The sequence below is a fragment of the Chaetodon trifascialis genome, chromosome 7 (assembly GCF_039877785.1).
Source record: "Chaetodon trifascialis isolate fChaTrf1 chromosome 7, fChaTrf1.hap1, whole genome shotgun sequence".
In the NCBI taxonomy this organism is placed as follows: Eukaryota; Metazoa; Chordata; class Actinopteri; order Chaetodontiformes; family Chaetodontidae; genus Chaetodon; species Chaetodon trifascialis.
In genome coordinates, this window is record NC_092062.1 from 23075103 (window position 1) to 23095715 (window position 20613).

The following is a 20613-nucleotide window of genomic DNA, read 5'->3' on the forward strand; positions in this document are numbered from 1 at the left end:
GCCTCCTGAGTTCAAGTCTTTCCAAGGAAAGAGTAATTCTTCCATGTGAGCATGAAAAGGATTCATCTTGTCTGAGGAAGACCCCGGGTCGAGGCCGGTTGTGCGTCTCAGCGTGCGTTGCGGAGTGTGGCGAGTTCAAAGGTCACTGTTCCCCCAAGTCTTCTGACAGGCCGTGTTTGCGCTCCAGCACGTCAACCGTGGAGGAAAGGGCGCTGCAAAAGAATTACAGTCATTTCTTGTTTAATGTACTGAGTCGCCTTCAGAGTAAACACGGGTGGTTTGGGAGGGTGAGGTGGCGCAGTGTAGGAAACTGCAGCCATGTTTGAGTCCACACGAATTAATGCAAAGCACCACTGATTACTCTCTAAGTTCAGAGTGTTTTCCGTTTTGTCTGCACGTGCTCGAGCAGAGGAGATGCCGAATCCTCGCAGGTGCTGCAGGAGGTTCGTCCTCCCAGCGGTGGACTACATCGCGACGACACTGTTGCTGCTGCAGGAAGCAGAGCAGAAACCAAAAACACTGGCAGGTGTGTGATGCAGGCGGACAGTAGCCTGCGCTCGATTCGGGTGCGAATTATTCGCTTCTCCCGTAAACAGCAGAGCTGATGGTACGGTCACGTTACGCTCCAGTGTTGCACACAGTATATTCACTCCGTCTCCAGTTCACTTCATTTTTAAGACATAGAACGTGATAATTGGAAAATCCAGGATTTTTAGCTACGACCAGCAGCTCCACAGCTCACTGTGTTGGTGGCCTCAGTTTTAGCCCTAGGAGGCTGAAATTTGCCATGGAGGTCAGTGGGTGTCTCTGTCTCTGTGTGAATGCGGTTGCCAATATTGCAAATTTACTCGTTTTGGCCGTTTCACCACCCCCCACTGTTTATTTTGATATTTTCCACCTGCAACCATTCTCCATTTCCTTTGCATTTGTGCATGCATTGTGGGAGAGTAGCGTGCCTCCACAACACGCTCAAAACTGTAGTTAGTATGCATACGGTCACTTTTCCACTGTGAACACACTGCATAGTAAAACCTGCTTAAAACCAGCATGTAGTATTGATTTGGGATGTGGCACGTGTGTTTGGAGGCACAGAAATCATCAGTCCAGCAACGAGCCATGATGCAGTTCTGTTCAATATTCCACTATCAGATGACAAACTGCAGCATCAGTCTCATACAAACCGTTTCCAGATATCTATGATCAATATCTATTTATTACTGACATCTGAACCACTGCATCCTTCGCTGGGCTGTTTTTTTACATGGCTGTCTAATAATCTCATCATCACATCCATCTAAAACATGATTTCTTAAATGTTTGCTAAAATTTTAATGCTCCTGTCATAAATTCTGTGGATATTATTAGTATGCATGATTTCATTTGCAGAGATGAAAAAAAAAAAAAAAATACACAACACAACTGCGTGGACTCACCAGCCAGGTCTGATGATGCGATATTTGCCGAGCACTGATAGGTCGACCACTGTTGACCCGAGACGGCTCTGGTCTCCTATTGGTCCTCCATCCACCACCACTGCAAGTTTGGGCCAGAGCTCCTGAAACTCCTTCAGAGGGAAAAAAAACACCAAATTCAGCTGCTGGGAAACACGCTGAAAATAAATAACGAATGCGAGGCTCCAATCCCTCAGATTATTGTCCTTTCCCACGCTCTTTCACTTACGTGCACGGCCACGGTGCTGGTGTGTGAGCTGATGTTGGCGCTGGTGAGTGCGAGCGGTTCCCCACACATCTGGCAGAGGCGTCTCATAAAGGCATGGTCTGGGATGCGTACGCCAACAAGCTGAAGAGCACACGGGCACGTGAGCAACAGGTGGATGTTCTGTTTTCAGTGATATCCGTTCAGGGAGTGGACTTACCGAAGTAAAGGGGTTGAGATCTGCGTTCAGGGCTTCAGATCTTTCGAACACCAGAGTGACGGGACCGGGCAGCAGGTCACCTAACAGCGCTTCCTTCACAGGCACCTTACAGTACCTGTTCACGGACGCACAAGCAAGTTAATGCTGAGCGGTGCTTCTAAAGCTGGTGGTACAGTGCTGACATTACTGACGTTCAGTGTTTAATCCAGGATGCTGCCTTCTGGTAGTCTGCTTTATTTTTTGATTTAGTAGTTACATAACGAATTAATTAATGAACACTGTGGGATTTCTGGGACAGCAGGTGTGCCTGTCGCTCAAAATGTAAAGCGCATCTCGGCGGTGTGAAGACAGGATCTCTGCCTCTTCTCCATGTGACTCCTCTGGGGATGACTAACACGTCTGTGGAGGTGAATGTAACTCAGAACATTTACGTGCTGTGCTGAAGTATAAATCTGAGGTATTTTTCATGACGTAACTGTACGAATTCAGGTGTTTGCTTATAAAATACGCGAAGAGCTTAAGCTTATGCTTTGTTATAAACTCTCCTACTTTGTTATGAAGTATTTCTCCAGTGTGTTGTGAGAACTTTCACTTAAAGTTGGGCTCGGTCGTTCTGGAGAAAGATTGTTTGTATTACCGTCTCTCCCTCTTTACAATGCGATTTCACATTAGCATGCATGATTTACAGTCCCCCCCCCCCTCCCCTTTTCCTGTACATGAGCACGAACGCCTCCTGCTGCTGATTGGCTGGAATAGTGTTGTGTGTTTCCAATTTCCAAAGCCAGGGCTGTGCACAGCGCACACACCGAGCTAGCAGAGCATGAGGAGACATTCACTGAGTTTCAAAGTCAGTGAATATCAACAATCTCTCGAAGTGAAGACTAGTTCCTCCACGACCGTGTAGATGAGCAGTCTGGTGAGTGTTCTGAGGGACGGACATCAAAACACAACAGTGACTGCTGATATTTTAAATGTGCATCAAACTGTCGCTCAACTGGAAAGATCAGATTAGGTTGACTTTCCACCAAAATGTCCCAAATCAAAGCCTTCCTCTCACTCTGGTGGCCAAGCAGCAGAAACATGTGCAAACGCTTACTTATAGATATCCTGAATCTCCCCCACACAGATGGCCAGCGGCTTCTGGGCGTCTCGTCCTTTCACGTCGTAGGTTTTTCTGACGGCTTCGGAGTTCTGGGCCAGACACGCCAGGCCGTAGATGGTGTCCGTGGGCACAGCAACCAGGTCGCCCTCCTTCAGGGCTTTCACCGTGCAACTGAGGATTTCAGCACCATCTGCAGTTCAAAAGCAACAAGGCCGGTCGATGAGGCGTCAACCACCGCAAAGCAAACATGTTAACAAAAGACTGATGGGTTAGAAAAAACATTTCTGCTAAACTCAATGGCAACGTGTTGGACTGATGAAGCTGCATATTGTGAGAGGGAGTTTGGAGCAGCAGACGAGGACTGAAACAACATATATCGCTCTAGAACTGCTCATGAAGGACACTCCACTGATCTGGGTCTCATACAGCTGTTGAGTTGCATTGTGGGAAGTGTAGGATTCAGATATCTTGCAGCTGGACTCATTACTAAGGACTGAAAACCAGGATATGTCCGATTCTGCTGCATCATTTCAAAAATTCTTATTAAAAATCTGTTTATTGTGAGTCCCATCGGCTCAATACTGTTTCTTACTTCATACATCTACTCTGCGTTCCAGAGGGAGGTGTCGCTGTGGTTTTTCCACAAGCCACCACACAGAATAAGGGTCAGCATGAAAAACATATGATGAACTTAGAAATATGGTAAAAAGCTTTAGTTTCTACTCCTTAACTCCATGCTTGAGGTAGCTATGGTCAATTGATGCTTACACATAAATGAATTAGTGATGTAAGGCCACTCTCCATAACGAGGCACCATCACTCAGCAAGTCTAATACATAAAATGTCCATACATTCACTACGTAGATACAATCACTTCACTCCTCTTTTGACATACCATCATTTGAATTCCTCATTTTATTTCAGTACAGAATCAGGACACTTGCTCTCAAAGCTGTTAAACATCTGCCGACTTTCTAAATAAAGCTTTGATGTGCAGTTTTGGGCAGAGTGTATCTCACTGTTCGTGATTACTCAACTCTGACGTAAACCCTGTAGGTGTGGGCGGGTCGATGCCAAACATGACAGGAAAAAAACAGGAATCTGATGTAACACGCTGCAATGTTTACGCTACTTCTGACTTATGCAAATCTTTCTTCAGTCGCTGAAATCCATCAAAGTCATTCACTTGTTTTCTAAAGCTTCAGTCTCTGTGCAGCCACGTGCACCTCCGCTGTGAATGGCACGGCTAACCTGTGTGGCTCTCCTGGTGAACGGACGGCCCATTGGGAGTCGGGGGGCTCAAACGCAGCACTTTGGTCTTGAGCTCTTTACACATCTCTCCTCCGAGTCGACGAGCTGCGGCTGAACTGTTCGCCCCTCTGGATTTGAGTAATTCTGCGGCGACGTTAAGGATGGCCTTCATAAAATCAAAGCTACAGCTACGGATGTACCCCCTCGCAGCCGGGTAACATGTTGTCGCCTGATGAAATAAGACTTCCGGGTTACGCCCACAAACAATGATGCTGACTTTCTTAAAGGGCCAGCACACTGATTCAGAGACCAGTGGTGGGAAAGTTTGGACCTTGAGGAATTTTTCTTTAATCATTCTAATCACATTGATGTTATTGAACAACAATTTATTTATTTTTATTTTTTTTAATTTTCTGTGGATATGGACCTATGAGTCTGAAAGATGTGATGGTTAAAGGCATTGCAGTTTTTTAATAGTTGTCCTTAAATATATTCGTGGTAACATTTGGTTTATTTTTTATAATTTTTGCAAAGTCTTGTATCCCCCCCAAAATACATTCAAATCCCAAAAACATGTTTAACATTGTACTGAAATGAATACTCGACCAACCTTATAAAAAAAACCACCAATATATTTAAATTGTGAAAGATCATCTGAACTGCCGAATCACTTTCATTACTTTTTCCTTTCCTTGTCTTTGTATTTACCCCTAAATCCTTGACATATTTTAACTGTTTAAGTTTGGTATCACATAGTTTTGCTATAGAAACAACCTAGTCTGGTTTTATTATTTTGGAAACATAGTATCTGTAGAAGTATATTCTGGCATTTCTTCAAACTTCCCCAGCAGACACTGACATGTTTCTGATGTAATGACCTCACCTGTCTGCCCTCCTCATTACTCATTAATTAGGAAAATTTAAACCACCTGCAAGCACCTGCTTAAAAACACAGACACGATATGGAAATGCAGAGTTTACAGGACAAATAACACATCTACAGTCATGGCCTCAGACACAGGTAAAAAAAAAACAACCAAACAAGCAGCTTTTCAGCTTAGTTGCTACATTATCAATAAATCTTAAAGCATGTTTGTTAAACAGTTACAGATTGCACAGATGAAACGATGACCCTGCAGACGGATGAGGGTGTTTCACCAGTTAAACAGGTCAGACAAAATATGAAGCTCAACTTTTGGTGGCTGATGACTAATATGCTATGCCCCCCACAGAACCTGGAGGAAGTCAATGACAGATTACTGAGCCTGTCTGAGAAGATAACCCTGTGCAACAGGGTCCTGAACGACTTGAAGGATCTAAGTGACGTTCTGGTGGTGAGCTCTCTTCTCTCCTTACACCATTGTGACTTACTGCAGACTCAGAAAGTTAATCTTGGTTATGCTCCGCAGAGAAAATCGCTCCAGGATGTGTCCTTACCGCCACAGAAGTGACCAGAAGTGCAACAGTCTCCATCCCGCTGCCTTTCTGTTTATGTAATTTCAATAAATTCTATTAAGATCAACTGTCAATTTTACTGTAAAGACTTGACTAAGCAGCAGAAACATTTCAGTGACGAGGGTAAGGTTTTATTATATTGCTCTCAATTCAGAAAGTTATTTATAATACTTTATATGAAACAAGCATAAGCAAACATTTTCACATTGTACATTCTTCTAAAAAATACAAATCCTCAACATTTCCTCACTCTTTGGGTGTCGAGACATTCCTTTGGAAGCATATAGTTTCCCCTGCCTTTTTTCTTTGTTAATACTGCCTAATTGGAAAAAGATGGCAGGATTTTTCCATTTCTATAAACACTCTGGCTTTACATTTGTGATCAAACAATGTGCTTCCAAACAAATGTCACCATCAGTGACTTGCTGACTTTACCACTTCTGGTAAACTTCAGAAACACAAACCTGGGCCAGAAGTCAAAAAAAAAAAAAAAAAATCCTCTGCTTGATTAAAACAAATATCAGCTGTAAGTTTGACAGTCATTGGTGAACATGAGCCAACGCGTTATCCATGTCCACATGTAATTTAAAAGTGAAAGGCTGAGACGATTACATAAACAGAGTGAGCAAAATGAAACATTTTCACGCATGAAGAGTGTAAAAGAAAAAAATGCACACATTTGACCAAAAATAATTCTTAAAACAGAATCATTCATTAAGTACTCTTTCAAACAAATCCAGTTTTCAACAGCATGTAAAAGCAAAGCTGTGGTGCAACATTCATGGGAACAGTACTTGGATGGATCCACTACGAAGTCTAGATTCACACCACTCCAAATGTGGAAAATGAAATGCAATACACCGCAGTTCAAAGAGCATGCTTAATCTGTATGCATCCAAAAGGCGACGTTTGCCTCTGGAGTTCTGCATGTACGGCTGTAGCAGAATATCGTTTGAAAGAGGGAGGAATAAATAATCTTTTAGTCTTGGAGTCAGTATTTAAACTTGTGAATGCCACACTTAAAATTGCATAGTTGTGTTCAATGCCGGTATGCATGTATGAGGATACAGATATTGATGGTATGCTTTTGCCTCGGGCAGGAATTTCACTGAGCGCCTTAGTGGGGAAATGGTGAGTAAATTACCATTTTGAATTCCAATGGAGCCAAGTGGAGACACTAATACAGCATATGTGGAATGATTTAGAGGACAAAATGTGTGACTGGAGCCTTTCATTACATATCTCACTGCCTTCTTGGCAAATATGAATCAAGGGAAAGTGCCACTTCTAAATTATGGCAAAGGGGGTGGGGGGGGGCTGTATGTAATGTGACATGTATTTCAGTTTGGACCTAAAACGTATCAACTGCATCTGTCATGAAGCTGATTATTTATATATATATTTTAGCAATGCTGCATATCCATGAATGAGTTTCCAAACAGACAGCTGGAAAACAATATAGACTGTAGGAAAACCACAAGCTTTTCTGTCTCAGTGCTTTTGCCTCATTGTGATCTGCTGCTGAGAGTTGATTGCCTGAGACTCGATGACAATGTGTGTGTTGGCATGTCAATGGCAAGTCTGAAGCAGAGACTGTCAAGGCAAGGAGGCTCGTAGAACAGTTATGTTGTAAGGCCAAGTAGCTCTACGCTCTATTATACAGGGCATAATGTATTCACCCTATCATCATTGCATTGTGTCCCATTGAAACAATACTGTTAAATCATACTCTGAAGAGGAGGCTATGTGTTACATATATTTTGTTATTATGGGGACTGTACAAAAGCCCAGCTGCTAGTAGAACTATTCAACTAAACACAGCAAAAACTCTTCTGCATAAATGTGGCTGGGGGAAGAATGCAGGGATACGTTAGCTCCAAACTCTGGGAGTTAGTTATTCAAAAGTCTATACAAAAATACAAATTCTAGAATAATCTACAAGTTTCTCAAAGATGTTTACACTAAAATGTACTGTATTTACACGGTCGCCAGGACACCATCTTTTAAATGCTACTTTACAGCAGTTGTATACAAAAATCTGTAGTGGTGTGGCATCTCAGCTGAGGAGCTGTCAGATTACTCACTTTACAAGTTAGTGTGCAATAAACAGGGAAGAGTGCAGCAAAACATAGGGCTACTGCAAGAATGGGGCATCTGGTAAGAAAAACGTATGTCTGAGGAACAAATTAAGAGAACCAGGATCAGTTATGACTTGATGCATCCCTGAGAGGGTCACAACCCTTTAAAACATGGGATGTTGACAGTAATTCATTACTCTTTCATTGTGGACACTTCTTGCAAACAAGCAGATCCTAAAGGATAATTTGCTTCACTGTGCAGTCTACGATAGGTGCCTCTTTTCTCAAAACTTGCTTCTAGCAATACCCATTACGTTCTTTAAAAAAAAAAAAAAATCAGTAACATAAAAACAGCTCTACTTAAAAATACAAGTGATTGAAATAAATTAATAATAGATCTCTGCTATCTTGAAGATTATATTACCAGTATAATGAAAGAATCGAGCATTAAAATAAATTAACATGTACAATCTTAAATTAGTTTAAGTTATAGGCAACTTAATGATGTATTGACTCAATTTCACTCAAAGACAGGCAGATCTGGTCACAGGTTCTTTTTCTCTTTTAGTCAATAACTCTCAAAAGACGTAGAAAAGAATCATCACATTTTCTGGACTACTATAACGTTCCTAGCAAATAAAAACACAGAGGAAATCATATTGTATGAGAGTCTGTGTGGCCAACCCTTTCAAAATCCTGTTGGGTCCGATGTTTGATAAAATTATACCAAATTCCTCTAATATACAGTGCATTCTGGTCAGTTGCATACCAGCTTTAAGCATTTGTTAGGACCTGTAGTACAGTACAAGGATATACAGACAAGTTTTGTTTTCCTGCTCGGCCGCGTTTCAAGTCAGGAAAATGGAACTCTTAAATCATCAGTGCTTGGACAACACTCATCTGTATCATTTCATAATTTCAGAGTGGATATCAAGGGGTCATTATATACAGTTTGATAAGAACAAAGGATCTACTGCCGTGTCCCTGCATTAAATAGCCTTAAAGTTGATAAATCTCAAGAAGCAAACTACTCCTGTTTTTGAAAACTCCACTATTGCAATGAGACTCAACAGAGAGATTAGTCATAGTTCGTCTATATATGTTGTGCAATGCCATACAGAACAGAATGCACTGCAAGTACAGGGGGTTCGATGTACACACTATATAGGGAGAAAGAAGAGGCATCACTGTGGAGAATGACTCGAGATGTGGGTGGAATTGATGCCTGTGGATGAGTGGGCACAACAGACAACACATGGTGCCAGACTCAGAAGGCAGCTCTTCTAAGGATTGCCATCAGTGGCCATGTTGAAGTCATCAGCGACCAGCAGCAGAGCCTCAATGTTGGCAGCTGTCTCAGGGCTCTGCAGGGAGAGGAAGTCCGAGACGTCCATATTGGCCAACCCTTCAGCTGAGGGAGGGTTGGTGGCAGTGCTGCCCACTATTGTGGAGAAAGTCTGAGCTGAGGAGGAGGAGGAGGAAGAAGAAGAGGGGGCCTCCAGCCTCACCTCATTCACCTTGGAGGAAGACTCAGGGAGGCAGTATGAGGGAGATGAGGTGGCTGGATGGTGCGGAGGCTCTGGGTGCTGTGATGGTGGGGGAGGAGGGGGCTGTGATGGTTGTGGCGGTGCAGGGGCTGAAACAATGGAGGCACTCTTTGAACTCTTCTCCTTAGCAGAGTCCCTGCAGGCACAGTGGCACTGGCAGGATTCCTCCTGTTTGATGATGATGACAGGCAGGCTGAGGCCGATCTGTTGGACTGAGTTGCCTGAAAACAAAGAGAAATCTCAGTCCAGAATGTGACAGAGGGATTCCTTTTTTCCTCAAGAGATGATCAGCTGATGACTTTCAAAGCAAGTGATCACATGTTCCTTAACAGCATCTTGAAGAGTTAACACATGAGAGCAATCACACTTAGCCACGACTCTTTTGAAAAGGATTTTAAAGATGATAGAGAAGCTGAAACAAGAAGTTGAACAGAAAATCTGTCGAGAGTTTTGCTAATTGATTATGTGTTTAAGCTATTCATCATGCAAAAAATGCCAAACATTCTCTAATTTCAACTCATCGAATGTGAGGATTTGCTACTTTATATCATTGCAAATTTAATATTTTTGGGGTTTTGTACTGTTGAAATTGAAAGACGACACTTGAGGTCTGGGAGATTATGATTCTCTTTTCTGCCATTTTATAAACTAAGCGATCCATCCATCCTAATTTGATTCTTTATTGAATCATGAAAACCAATCATCTCCAGCCCAAGGCTGCACAACAATACTCACAGTTCCTGAATGTTTTGAATGTTATTGCTCCTGTGGTGCAATTTTATTATTAAATATAATGATGGGATATTGTTTCAACTGTTCTAGCACTGAGCATTAGTTGAACGTCAGCATCTTGGAACTGCATTTGTACAATAAAACTGCTGTTGCAGAAGTATCTTAGTGGAGCTCTCTGGACACCAATCTACCATTTAATTAATCCCATCAAAGCTAAGCACGGCACTGTCAAAACAAATTCATGATTTCATTACAGCCTTTTGGCTAATCTCCACAACATGAAGTAATTTAATAATTCACTTACCAGCATTTCCTCCCACTGGTATGGCTGTAGTGAAGAAAACCTTTTCCACTTTTGGAGCTCCCTGATGTGGCTGTGAACAAAAATTGAACAAGCACAGGATTAGAATAAATAGATAAAAAGCCAGGGAATATGAGACTGATTGTCACCAGATCTGCATTGAACTGATATGGCAGGTGTATGTGTGTTGCATTAATAGTAGTACTGATAAAAAGTAATACCTATTTGAAGTCCATGCTGAACATACTGAAAAAACCCAACTCCCCACTGTATGACTTTGCACATTAATTTGTTATCACTTACTGTATGTGCATGGCACAGTGTATTTAGCTAATCCTGTGACATGAGCATCCTTAGAATTACAAAATGCAAGATATGCCTCTTTCCATACATGTAGGCATGTGTTTTTAAAGAACGGACCACAAAATCAACATGAGTACAAATCAAGTCACCATTTCTATGTGTAAACACTGTGTGAGAGCATGACTCACTGCTTGCTCGGGGTTCTGCTGGCTGTTGGCAGCACTGCTCAAGATCCACTGGAGGTTCTGGTCAGACATGACCAGGCTGGGTTGCAGCAGGTTCTGGGTGGGAGCTATGGTGATGGTGGCAGGTGTGGTAGGCAAACCAGGGCCAGAGCTGGGGACAGGGTTGTTGGCCAAAGGCACAGGTTGAGCCACAGCTGCCAGAGCATCTGTTGTGGTGGCTGCAACAGATACAGCAGCAGTGCCCGGTGGTGTGGTGGTCAGTGCTGGAGCCACTGGTGGAGGAGCGGGGATGGGTTGTGGTGGAGGAGTGGTCTGGGTGGCACTATCTGGCTGCAGGAATGTGGGTGGCAGTGCCACATAATGCTGGGGGGTGACATGGCTTGCTGCTTGGACAGAAGCCTGGCCAGGCACATCAGAGATCTGCTGAGGCCCAGTTAGTTGCATGAAAGGGGGAGGCTGTGCGGAGCTGACAGTGGCGGTGGCAGAGGCAGGGGTGGAGGCCTGAGAGGAAGAGCTCTGACTGAGCTGGGAAGGAGCCTCCATGACTGCAGTTGTGTGGGAACAGGAAGATGAGGAGGTAGGATTGAGAGAGAAAGAAATGAGAGACGAGGCATCAGTCACTACTGGTTGAGTAGAGGTCTTTAGGTTGAAGGGTTCGGCAAGGCTCTCTGAGGAAGGGGGGGAAAAACTCATAAGTGAACAAGAACACTGGATACAATTCAAGCTGACAGGTTTTGAGATGTACTAACCGTTGGGACGAGCATCATCTTGGCTGACGCTATTTTCAGGACTCTGGAACATGAGCTCAAATATTTTCACAGGGGTCACGCTGAGGTCCAGATTTTGAGCCTGTATTGAAATACAAATGAATGAATGTGAGCTTATGAAGTATTAAAACAGTCAAAAACCCTTCCTTTTATTACAGTGACATCTGAACTTAGATGTCAAAATAGCTGCCTGTTAACTGACATCTTTACTGACTATCCTGACAGCTCCTCGACATCTGTTTGACAAAGCTGAAGAAAAAAAGCCAGACTTACATTATGAATGTTCTCTCGCAGCTCTGAGTCTGTAGAGATGAGGCTCAAGTCACTGAGGCACAGCGAGTGATTTGCATCCTGTAATTAACAGATGAATAGGCCCTAATTATACTTGCCACTGCTGTAGGATCAAGTGCTGAGTCATGCAAAGAAGACAGGGAAACTGGAAAATAATGCAACATCAACTATATGCTAATGAGAAAATTAAGGATTTACTTCAAGGAGCAAGCTCTCTAGAATGCCGTCCATGCAGTAATAAAACCTGTCATATCTGAGTGAAAGCGTAACACAAGTGTTGCGTATGAGAAACGCCCCCAGCATCAAAAGTCACATTGTACATTCACAAGGTTTTAACTAAGTGAATAATATAAGCACCACAGTGTCATGTTGCTCTTGGGCTGTGCATGGAGAACATGACATCCGTGCCAACACTGAGCGAAGAAGTGTCCTACAAAGCTGCTGCACTGTGACTCACTTCAGAGAGCGGATGGGTGAGGGTAACGCTGAAGGGCTGTCCTTTGTCGTGGCCCCGGATGTGACTCTTCAGACTGTACTGGCTGCTGAAAGTCTTCTCGCAGCCGTCACTGGGACAGTTGAATGGCTTCTCCCCTACAGAATGAGTAGAGACAGAAAAGTAAGAGCTAATCTTCACAGCTTAATCATTACAAGTCGGCTTAGATAACTGCATGTTATTTCCTAGACTATAACAATATGACATAAACTATAGCAGATTGGCAAAAACCTCACCCTGGTGATAATAAGTAACAACCACTTGTGTTTCAATAAAAAACAATAAAACAATAAAGCCTTAGCACAGAATCTGTTTCACTTTTTTTCCATTTTCCAAAAACATTCTTTCAAAGATATAAACTACAAAAAAGAAGGAAAAGACAAGGACAAACAAGAAAACTGAGCTAAAAAAAGCTACATTTTAATTGTAGTGAAAATAATAGAAATTGATCTATAATTATTAAGATCTAGTGGGTCACCTTCTTTAACTTAAGGGCATTTCCATATGGAAGTTTAGAGGTAGATAAGGATACATTAAATAAGCCAGCAAGTGGCAAAATAAGTACTCGAGAAGCTAATTTAATACGCTTACAGTATCTTCGAAGATATCGGGTCCAAGAGCACAGCCAAGTACAATTAGGGAAGTTATTTGTCCAATCAATACAAGTGCACATGGACAGAGCCTTTTTAATTACTGCTCTTTTAACTGCATTTATATACAGACTTCTGAAAGGAAGATAATAAACACAAAACCACACAATCTTTCAGGCTGCAGTGAAAACCTATTTAGTTAACTATGTGTGGGAGGCACTGGTGACAATGTAAATGCAAATCAGGCAGAGCTGCAAAATAAACATGTCCTTTTTCAAGCTTCCATAGAGAAATCAACAAATATGTGTAATTTGTACCTGTGTGTGTCCGTACATGCGTTTTTAGGTGATGACTAGCAGCAAAGGCTTTGCCACAGCCATCATGGTCGCATCTAAAATCAACGAAAGAAAAAAAAAACAATGTCAGAAATGCTTACAACAATGAACAATGAACAGCAAACATTAAAACTGACAAAAAGAGCTGTCTGTGAGTATCTATTAGTATCACAGTTCTTTCAGCTTCTGCTAGGGGTGGATTAAACCTGGTGTGATAATGGAAATGCTCACCGGAATGGCTTCTCCCCAGTGTGTGTGCGAATGTGCTTCCTCAGGTCGCTGAGTGTGGTAAAGTACTTTGTGCATCCCTCTGATTCACAGTTGAATGTCTTGCCTGTGTGAAGTCTCTGGTGTGCTTTTAGTCTGCAGAGACAATCAAGTGTGTTTCATTAAACCCCAATAGGAGCCACTCAGAGAGAAACAAAGCACAGTTGCATTAAATGGCACGTGCTGATTCCTGTTGCACTCATCTTAAGAAAGCCTAAAACGCAGATGGAAGACAGTTGAGTCCACATTCAAGTGACAACAGAATCTAATCAGACAAGGAAAATGACTGAACAAAGTGCAAACACTCTTAGTGGTGGTGGCAGAAGAGAATCTGCATGTCATGGAAGATGGGGTTGGAAAGCAAATTTGTCGAGAAGAGAATCCACCCGTGTGCCATCGGTGGCTGCCCTGAGTAACAGCCTCTGACAGGGAGATGATGGCAGTGGCACAGCTTCACCAAGCCCCTGACATGCTGTCATAGCAACTGAACCAAAACTGACCAGAGGGCCAAGATGTGGACTGCTTCAGATCACAGTAAAATCTAAATCTGAAAATGCAACGAATGAGGAATATCCCTGGCATTGATCAAGATAGATTCAAAGTGGAAATGAACCTAGTGAAATCAAAACATCAAAAATATTTTTTTATAATTGATTCTGAAAATGTCTGTCTTGTAACAACACTGGTTGGGCCACGTACCTTATGTCAAGACCTGCATTATAACTGATTGTATTACTCAGATTTTTGGCCAGTGATCCACCTTATAAGAGACCTGAAGGCTGCTAACAGAACATACAGTATCACAATACTTAGAAAAGTACCATGACAAGAAATTAGACAAAACTGTGAAAAGGCTTACCTGTATAACGTGTTAAAGGCCTTCTCACAGCCTTGCACATCACACTCAAACGGCTTCTCCTTTGTATGAACACGGACATGGATCTTGAGGCTGTATGAGGTGAGGAAGGCCTTTCCGCAGCCCTGTTGATTGCACACGAATGTGTACTCGCCCCGGTGTGTCTTCTGGTGTGTCCGCAGGTTTCCCGCCGTGCTGTATGTCCTCGTGCAGCCTTCGAACATGCACTGATAACGTTTCACCTGGTAAAGGAAGCACAGGAGAGGGAAATCAGCACCAAAACATGGGGTTAGCTAAGGCAAAAGATAACATTACCCATCTTAAAATCAATTAAATAGTCTTTAATCTGTATTTACAAAAGCCAGCGAGAAAGTAATTTGTTAATTCATCTCAGTATCAGCCTTGCCATACTATAGTGAAGTGACAGTCTGAGTCAGTGACCTTTCAGATGGGACTTGAACTCAATGACTCAGCCACCCCTCAGCACATGAAGCGAGTGTGCATAAAGGACAGCGATGATGACTAACCCCCATGCAATACCCTATTCCAATGCTGTTTCACAGCACGAATCCCCACTGCAGTGAGGCAGGCTCCTGCTCTCTCCTCACACAAAAGCCCTGGGGCAAAGTGAATAAAAGCAGTTCATTCTCCTCTTCTTCCAAAAAATGCTATTCTATATTGATCAGGAAGTCAGGGAGAGGAAACTTGTGGTTGACCACTTCAACGAGCAAATCCCATTCTTAGCTAACATTATTCCTGTAACTTCCTGTCCCGATCCTGTTCCAAGATCTTATCCAAAAATAAATACATATTAAAAAATATCCTACCATAAAATGTCCCATAAGTGTGGCTCTGAAGATAAAAGACTGCATGTTTAGCCCAGGCCTATGAGACCAAGTAGTTCCCCACTTATGAGTAGCCAGCAAAGTTGGAAAATTAGAGTTTTATTGTATTGTCAAAATTCATGAAATCTTCAGGATCAGGATATTTGATTTGTGAGAATTTTGGATGAAACTGCAACCAAATCTGCAATCCAAACAAAGTTCTCAACAGTTTATTAGAAATTGCCTCTATGTGAACGATAGGACAATAAGCACTGAAGTGCTAATGCATGCTTCTTCGTGAAGTTAAACATTTCTTTGGTGCTTTAAGTGATACATTTGCCACTTAAAAAAAATCTAATTAAACTTAATCAGGACACACCTGGTTACAATCTAAATCATACCTTGAAAAGGACAAAACCTTCTTAGCTGTTATACATACAGAGAAAGTGTAAAACAGCTGATTAACTTTCGCTTCACTCTCACTAACAAATGCTAATCTGATTGATGGGTAGTCAAAGCCCATTCATTCAGATTTCAGGATGTGGGAGAGATGGTTTGTTAAGCAAACATCCATGCAAAGCCACTGTGGGTAGCCTGCTAAAGCTTGTAGCTCTGTGCTTAGTTCATCTCCCACACCATCGTGACTCCTCACCATCAGTTCGATCACTGTGGGAAAGCACTGCACGCTTTGGGCTCCCACATGCACTGTGGAAAAGACCACTTCATTACAAATTAAATGGTTGTGTCAGAGTATTTACAGCAATAATGCTAAGTGCTTGATGCTGCTCATCATCAGGCCTTTTTCCTTACACCTGATGCACAGAAGGCTGGAATTTTCTATTTGATGTTCACTGGAAATAGCCACTTTCTAATCTTGCTTTAAAAGGCAGGGTGGCTAAAAAAAAAATTTTATGTCATACACAATCAATTGAATGCACACAGTGTATACATCACCACAGTGTGCTCATCAGCAGCGCAAGTGACATTATTTACTAGGCTTTATTTTATGTGAAAAACCAAAATTATGTTTGACAAAATAGAAAAAGGAGCTTAATTTTCTTTGAGGTTTCTTCCATTTTCTGGCATATGCACTTCCCTATAGGGAGTTATCATAAGTGAATACTTTAGTTCATTGTCCTCTTGGAAATTCATCCTGTGCCTGTGGTAATCATCATAACAATGTCATAGCAAATCAAGTCATAATGTCATAGCAATGACAAAAACAACAATACAGATGAATCGAACAAAGGCAACCAACCAACACTGCAAGCACAATGACTGTGAACAAGACGATGACGATACATACAGATTAAACAAATACAGCACTCAGTATTTAGCAGTAATAACAACCAACTTCCACTCACACACACAGTATCATATTTCATGATTTGTTTGTTTAGTGATATTATGCTGGTGTATTAAAAAGACTTACTGGCACATTACTTCTTAAAGATGGCGCCCTGTACCTTCAACCTCAAGTCAACAAATAATTTTCACTGAAAAGGGGATGTGATAAATCACCAAGAATTGTCTGTCCTTTTCTCATGACTCAGAGCCATCAGAACAGTGTTGCGCCATTTTCTTGTTGCAGTCTTCTTGGAAATATTAACTATTTGTGCACTTTCTTACCACTTATGTGACAAGAAAAGGTACCACAAACTCTTCACACATTCACAATAAAAGAGAACCAGCAAGTTTCTATCACTAATTTGCATTCAGGACATTCTCCTTCTCCCTATATTTCTTGTTGCTGTTGTGAAGGCAGTGGGGTCTCTAATTAAAATAAAATAACTTCTTCCTCAGTGTTTGAAAACTGGGCTGATATCAACAAAATTATCAGTTCATCAACAATACCTTGTTTCATCTTCACTGATTAAACCATATTAGGAAAAACAGTGCATACACAAGTACTCCCATCTAATGATGCTACTATCCACATCTAGCTGCAATCTCTTTAAAATAATAGATGTTGACACAAATCAATAATTAACAGCTTCTTTAGTTATGTGTTTGTCTTCAGAACTTCAGATGGTGTTTTTCTTGATGGTGGCATAGTGTGTGTCATCTGACATTTGAAACAACTGGCTAAACACAGGACTGAGTTGTTGACTGGGATTTCATTGTTTCCTGCAGTCTTCCATCACCCTGCCTCATATTCAGCAAGGACCAGCTGCTTTACCAGTGTACACTCACTGTCAGATGGTTTTATAGTCAACTTCCACTAATTAGGCTGGGATAGGTGTCAAAATATGGCAGATTCTCTATGTGAACACAGATAGGAGGCAGAGTGGGTTGTGAGTGGGCTAAGCCAAAGTCTACCACTGGGTGAAAAAAATTGTGAAAGCAGGGTGACTCGACTAAGAGACAAGAGCTGATTTTTTTTTGGTGCACTGAGATGTTAACTTCCACCTAAGCCAAAAAAGCAACCATGTTCAAACTGCTGGGGAAGCTCATTTTGAAAGACCATCTAGCACATCAATGTATTTGCAATTGTACTTTGCATTTCACCAAGAAAATGCATGTTAAAAAAACACTTCCAGTATTGGTACATAGTGTGTTCCACTGCTTCGAAGACCATTACATCTTTAAACAATCTACTGTGCTGTTAAGCAGTTAGCTGCAAAGACTGAAACCGCGTCCACAAACCAAACCAAGCAATAACATCAGCAATAACCAAACAAAACCGAGCATTACTGCAGCCATAACCAAACAAAACCTAGCATTACTTGAGCAATAACCAAACAAAACCAAGCACTACTTCAGCAATAACTAAACAAAACCAAGTGTTACTTCAGTAGTACTGTACCCTCACCTGAGTTGCAACTGGTATGTGAAAATGAATTTAAACCATATGCCAGTAAGTGGAAGCATAAAACCTTAATACAAAACAAAGCTTCTCATTGAAATCATTGTGCACCTAAATTTATATTGAATTTACGATTCGAAGTAATAGGTATTTGTAATTATTTTGGCTCACCTCTCTCTGCTTGGTTTCTGGACACTCAGAGTGCAGAGTGAGGGTGGCCCCCTCTATGTTGCGGGGCATGGGGGTAGAGCCTGGATTTATTGTGAACTGGATCTGGTCTGGAGAAATGGTATGGTGCACATAACCCTGCATCATGCCATCAGGGTCAGTCATAAAGGTGAGAGAACCCTCCTCCTCATCTCCATCACCTTCCCCTTCAGTTAGGAAAGTGACCCCATCTTCATCCCCTCCACAGTGGCCCTCCTCTTCGCCCTCCTCATCCAGCCGGATGGGGTCCCGCTCAATGAGCACTGTGGTGCGGTCATACACCCGACCAGAGGACGACGAAGGCTCAGCGATCAGGTCATCATCTTTGTCATAGTGGATCTTATCTTCTTCTTCGTCGTCGTCCCGCTCCAGGTGATCCACCTCCACCTTAAAGTACATGGGCGCCTCTGTATGAGGGCCATTCTCACTCATGGTCCCTGGTGCCTCTCCTTCCTCTGCAAGGAGGACTGCACACTGACACTAATGTTACAGCCTGGAAAATAAATGAGCAAAATTATTGTTGTTCTTACAATTAGCTGCATAGTTAAGAAATTCAAGGCAAGAGAGGTTTTCAACTGCAATGCAATTCAAAGACCTTTACATAAGACATAAAAAGGCATTAAGACAGATATAAAGGAAACACATGGTATCATAAAAAGACACACACAAAAGAGTTTCAAGTGAAATATAAAAGACAGATAGACAGGTAGAAACTGAAAAAAACCCATAAACAGGAGAATGCAAATTAAAGTGAAATCTGAGTTCAATGCAAGATGTGATTTGATGTCAAAAGAAAAAACCTGAATTTCATTAAAGGCTGTGCCACACAGAGAAGATTTAGGTCTCAATGTAAATGAACAGAGAGTTGGGGCAGACCTCACGTTTTCTGGGTGGATTGTTTCAGATATGTGATGTATGAAACCTGAATGTTGCTGCTGTTTAGCATAGAGTCTATTTGAACAGTAGGCAAACCTGCCCCATCTCCTCAGAATGGGCTCCAAATTAATTTCAATTAATGAAAATAACCTGCCCCGAATTATCTGACAGGTTTGAACGCTTAAGTAAATATGTGGGTCCATTACTAAAGCAGACTTCCGTGTGCAGATCATAGGGAAGTTAGTTAATTACTTTCAGTATTATAAAATGACACACTACTTTGTTAAAGCAACCAATAAGGGGACATATTAGCCTCGTTTAGGGGAAACGTTACCACAACGACATCTAGAACTTTCTGATTTCAATGACAGAAGTCACGAGACAGCAACCGCTAAACTACATGCATATCAACGTAACTTACATGTTTGGTGATTTCCAATCGATTAAAATGCCTCAGGCTAGCTTTTATAAAACGTTATGAGTAACGTTTATCAAAAATACCGCACTCACACAACAATGCCAGCTAACTTTTCCAGACTCGACATGGCTGGCTAACGTATGCAATGCTGCGCGGTTTACAAACACAGTGGCCTGACGGACACGCAGAAACTGCAAACTTAACCCCTTTGACTGGCCTGGCAATGAAGTAACAATTACCTAACTTACTGTCACAATACTGAGATACTTAGCCGTAATGTTACAACGTGTGGGACTACCAGCCTGACGTTATTTCAGAATACACACTGATCACATCGTTACTAGCAAAAGAGATATGACGCTAGCTGGTTGCTATTAACCGATATCAAACCGTGACGTTACTTTGTTTATTAACACCAAATCTGTGGTTGTTACCGCTTCTTAATTTCACGTGACCTGATTGCAGAGTCAACATAACTGACAGCCAGTAACAATTTTTCATCTTACGAGAGCCACAGTTAAATGAACGTCAGGCAGCTAGCTATACGCTAGCGAAGTGAACTATCACTCATTTCTCTACACATGCATAGCTTCGCTAGCTAGTAGCATTTTAGCTCATAGCAAAGGGAGAGAGAGAGCTAGCTACTAACGTTAGCCTGTTTACTGTCGACAATTGACATAACCTATCGTCCCCTGCAAGGATAACAAGTTTCGCATTACCAAGTGATAAACTGACATGCTAACGCTTAAGACCATCGACTAAAAGTAATTGACATTAAAATATATTTACCTGTGTTCAATTTTAAGCCTTATTCCTATGCTTTGGATGATTAGCACTTTCTTCCTATCCCCTCCCTAGGATACTACACAACGTCAGACTCACAGCCATTCGTGATGAATTATGGGAAATTAAATATTACTCTTAATGCTGAATTAAAACATGAAACGTTATTTTCCCAAAGATTCAACTTTAACTCTTTATGGCAATTGCGATTCAATAAGCTGAATGTAGGGAAGAATATTCTTTCACATACACTCATTTTGACAAAACTAA

The 20613-nt window shown here is 41.8% G+C and overlaps 2 protein-coding genes across 3 annotated transcripts; both read right to left on the bottom strand.

The window, feature by feature from the left end:
* Positions 1 to 82: 82 nt before the first annotated feature.
* On the bottom strand, positions 83 to 4480 carry yrdc (yrdC N(6)-threonylcarbamoyltransferase domain containing). The gene is made up of 6 exons (XM_070965895.1): positions 4230 to 4480; positions 2973 to 3168; positions 1877 to 1991; positions 1681 to 1800; positions 1434 to 1564; positions 83 to 212 (listed from the first exon to the last, which is right to left on the bottom strand). Exons 1-6 carry the CDS (start codon positions 4399 to 4401, stop codon positions 143 to 145), a joined length of 804 nt encoding a protein of 267 aa, XP_070821996.1. The 5' UTR covers positions 4402 to 4480; the 3' UTR covers positions 83 to 142.
* Positions 4481 to 5796: 1316 nt separating this feature from the next.
* Positions 5797 to 20435, bottom strand: mtf1 (metal-regulatory transcription factor 1). Of its 2 annotated transcripts, none has more exons than XM_070965897.1 (11): positions 20350 to 20435; positions 18231 to 18759; positions 14433 to 14671; positions 13538 to 13669; positions 13289 to 13362; positions 12346 to 12479; positions 11871 to 11948; positions 11580 to 11679; positions 10834 to 11498; positions 10346 to 10415; positions 5797 to 9530 (listed from the first exon to the last, which is right to left on the bottom strand). In XM_070965897.1, the coding sequence occupies exons 2-11, from the start codon at positions 18696 to 18698 to the stop codon at positions 9046 to 9048; spliced, it is 2445 nt and encodes an 814-aa protein (XP_070821998.1). In that variant the 5' UTR covers positions 18699 to 18759; positions 20350 to 20435; the 3' UTR covers positions 5797 to 9045. The 2 variants fall into 2 exon arrangements, with proteins under 2 accessions (XP_070821998.1, XP_070821999.1); XM_070965898.1 differs by having other exon boundaries at positions 5803 to 9530; positions 10834 to 11375.
* Positions 20436 to 20613: the final 178 nt, after the last annotated feature.

Coding starts and splice junctions, on each gene's coding strand:
- yrdc (XM_070965895.1), bottom strand. CDS start 4,401: ATGAAGGCCATCCTTAACGTCGCCGCAGAATTACTCAAATCCAGAGGG. Junction 3,169..4,229: donor TCACCAGGAGAGCCACACAG/GTTAGCCGTGCC, acceptor TTTGAACTGCAG/ATGGTGCTGAAATCCTCAGT. Junction 1,565..1,680: donor CCAGCACCGTGGCCGTGCAC/GTAAGTGAAAGA, acceptor TTCCCTCTGAAG/GAGTTTCAGGAGCTCTGGCC.
- mtf1 (XM_070965897.1), bottom strand. CDS start 18,698: ATGAGTGAGAATGGCCCTCATACAGAGGCGCCCATGTACTTTAAGGTG. Junction 12,480..13,288: donor GCATGTACGGACACACACAG/GTACAAATTACA, acceptor CTCATTCTGTAG/GGGAGAAGCCATTCAACTGT. Junction 11,949..12,345: donor TCACCCATCCGCTCTCTGAA/GTGAGTCACAGT, acceptor TGTTAATTACAG/GATGCAAATCACTCGCTGTG.